The 569-nt window shown below is 50.8% G+C and overlaps 1 protein-coding gene across 1 annotated transcript; it reads left to right on the top strand.

The window, feature by feature from the left end:
* Positions 1-58: 58 nt before the first annotated feature.
* On the top strand, positions 59-539 carry LOC109954375 (rho guanine nucleotide exchange factor 11-like; the record flags this gene model as incomplete). The annotated part of the gene is made up of 2 exons (XM_020589727.1): positions 59-288; positions 492-539. Coding segments are annotated over exons 1-2 (278 nt in total), but the record flags the coding sequence as incomplete, so codon positions are not given.
* Positions 540-569: the final 30 nt, after the last annotated feature.

Genomic DNA, 569 nt, shown 5'->3' with positions numbered 1-569 from the left:
TGTAGCAGTTGGGTGGTACAGAAAGTCACTGAATGTGTTTGATACTGATGTAGTAAAAATGCTTAATGTTTCCTCTACCAGCCCTATGGTCTCGGTACGTCTGGCACGCAGCGAGTCATTGAAGGCTCAGGGAGAAGGCAGACGGCGGGGTGTAGCCTCAGGATCAGAGTCTGTCCCCCGCTCTCGTAGCGATGTGGACATGGAGGACTGTGGCGAGGAGAGGGAAGGGCCGGGTCTCAGGCTGCTGCAGCACAGTACCTCGTCATCTGCATCCAGCAGCTCTGCACGGTACAGATTCAGGAGTTTTTCACTGAAAGAGAACTTGAAAAGAGAATTATCTGAAATCTGACAGAGTGGATCAATTTTATAAACCTCTAGGAATCTAAACACCCCCCTTGGTAAAAGGTTTGCACACCAGATAACTCAGCCCCCCCACAGTGCCCCTGGAAGTGTAGGTTTTCACCTCAATGCCATCTCTCTCTCCAACTCAGGTCTCTAGAGAACCCTACACCCCCATACACCCCTCGGTCTAGACGCAGGTGAGTTTCCATGTCCCCATAGATGCTATT

This window comes from Monopterus albus, unplaced genomic scaffold (genome assembly GCF_001952655.1).
Source record: "Monopterus albus unplaced genomic scaffold, M_albus_1.0 scaffold7526.1, whole genome shotgun sequence".
Lineage (NCBI taxonomy): Eukaryota > Metazoa > Chordata > Actinopteri > Synbranchiformes > Synbranchidae > Monopterus > Monopterus albus.
This window is presented reverse-complemented; position numbering and strand designations above follow the sequence as displayed.